This window comes from Phytophthora parasitica (genome assembly GCF_000247585.1).
Source record: "Phytophthora parasitica INRA-310 unplaced genomic scaffold supercont2.85, whole genome shotgun sequence".
Taxonomy (NCBI): domain Eukaryota; phylum Oomycota; class Peronosporomycetes; order Peronosporales; family Peronosporaceae; genus Phytophthora; species Phytophthora nicotianae.
In genome coordinates, this window is record NW_008649071.1 from 55,961 (window position 1) to 57,101 (window position 1,141).

Here is a 1,141-nt window from a genome sequence, read left to right on the forward strand (position 1 = left end):
CGTCTTCTCAGTTTGCCAACACACTCACTCACTCCACATGTGCGTGCGCAGCAATCTTCAACTCGTAACGATCACGACCTCTCGTCACGCCGACGTGGGAGCGCGCCAACCGAGTCGATGCCTCCTGCCGTTGACGCTTCTGGAGTCAGCGAGCACCGCGGACGCGTGTTGGTTGACTTGACCAGCTCCCGTGAGTCATACACGGACTCTTCGTGGCCTCCCACGCCCGACTCCCGGCCCGCCGAGCTTGCCTGGCGACACCACTTCGGACGCCGCCCATAAGCCGAGCTCAGCGGAGGCAGTGGACTTGGACTCTCTCGCCGCGTTCCTGCAGCAACAAGCCGACGACCACCGAGAGGATAACTCCTCCCTTGCTCAGTTGTTGGTGTATGGTCTCACAAGCCCTGCCATTCCTCGCGACTCAGCTCAAGGATCGGCGATCCTTCAGGCTTCGTCGGCTTAAGATCTTCTGAGCACCTTGGTGGAGCAGAGCAGAGCATCGCTTTTGACCCTTCCGCCGTGATCGCTGAGCTCAAGGTTGATTTGCGTGACGCGAGGACTCAGTACGACGCTCTCCAGCGACGACTAGACGCACTGGCGGTCGAGAACGCTGACTTAAAGACTCGATTGGTGACATCGGAGAGAATGGCCGACGCCATGCAGGCAGACTCCTAGAACTCGGCTGAGCTCATCGCTTCACTCCGGAAAGCGGTTGCACTGAGTGAAACCCAGCAGTCCAAGATCGCCGAGACCGAGAAAAGCAAAGTGGCTGCAGTCTTTGCTCAAGCTGATCTCCATCAGCAGCAGGTGTTAGCTCGTAACGCTGAGATCAAGGCGCTGCGCCAGACTTTTACCGACAAGGACACTGCGTATTCCATCCTTCAGGGAGTGGCTGCAAAGCACTTCGAGCAGCAACAGAAATCGGCGCGGCTACTCAACTCCACCAACGATCAGTCGCTCCGTCACACTCTGTCCACGATTGAGAATCAGCGGGCCGTCATCACGCGTCAGAAGCGAGTGATTGCTCGTCAAGGCTACATTTCGATGCACGGCCCCACATGGCGGTTGCCGCTGTGTGGTGGAGTGGGATTCGCAAAATCACGTTGCGATCGTCGTACTAATTCGTATCTTGTATCACAGA

The 1,141-nt window shown here is 57.6% G+C and overlaps 1 protein-coding gene across 1 annotated transcript; it reads left to right on the forward strand.

Moving 5' to 3' along the window:
* Nucleotides 1–117: 117 nt before the first annotated feature.
* On the forward strand, nt 118–1,083 carry PPTG_18526 (hypothetical protein; the record flags this gene model as incomplete). The annotated part of the gene is made up of 3 exons (XM_008916493.1): nt 118–190; nt 449–600; nt 676–1,083. Coding segments are annotated over 3 exons (633 nt in total), but the record flags the coding sequence as incomplete, so codon positions are not given.
* Between the last annotated feature and the right edge of the window lie 58 nt (nt 1,084–1,141).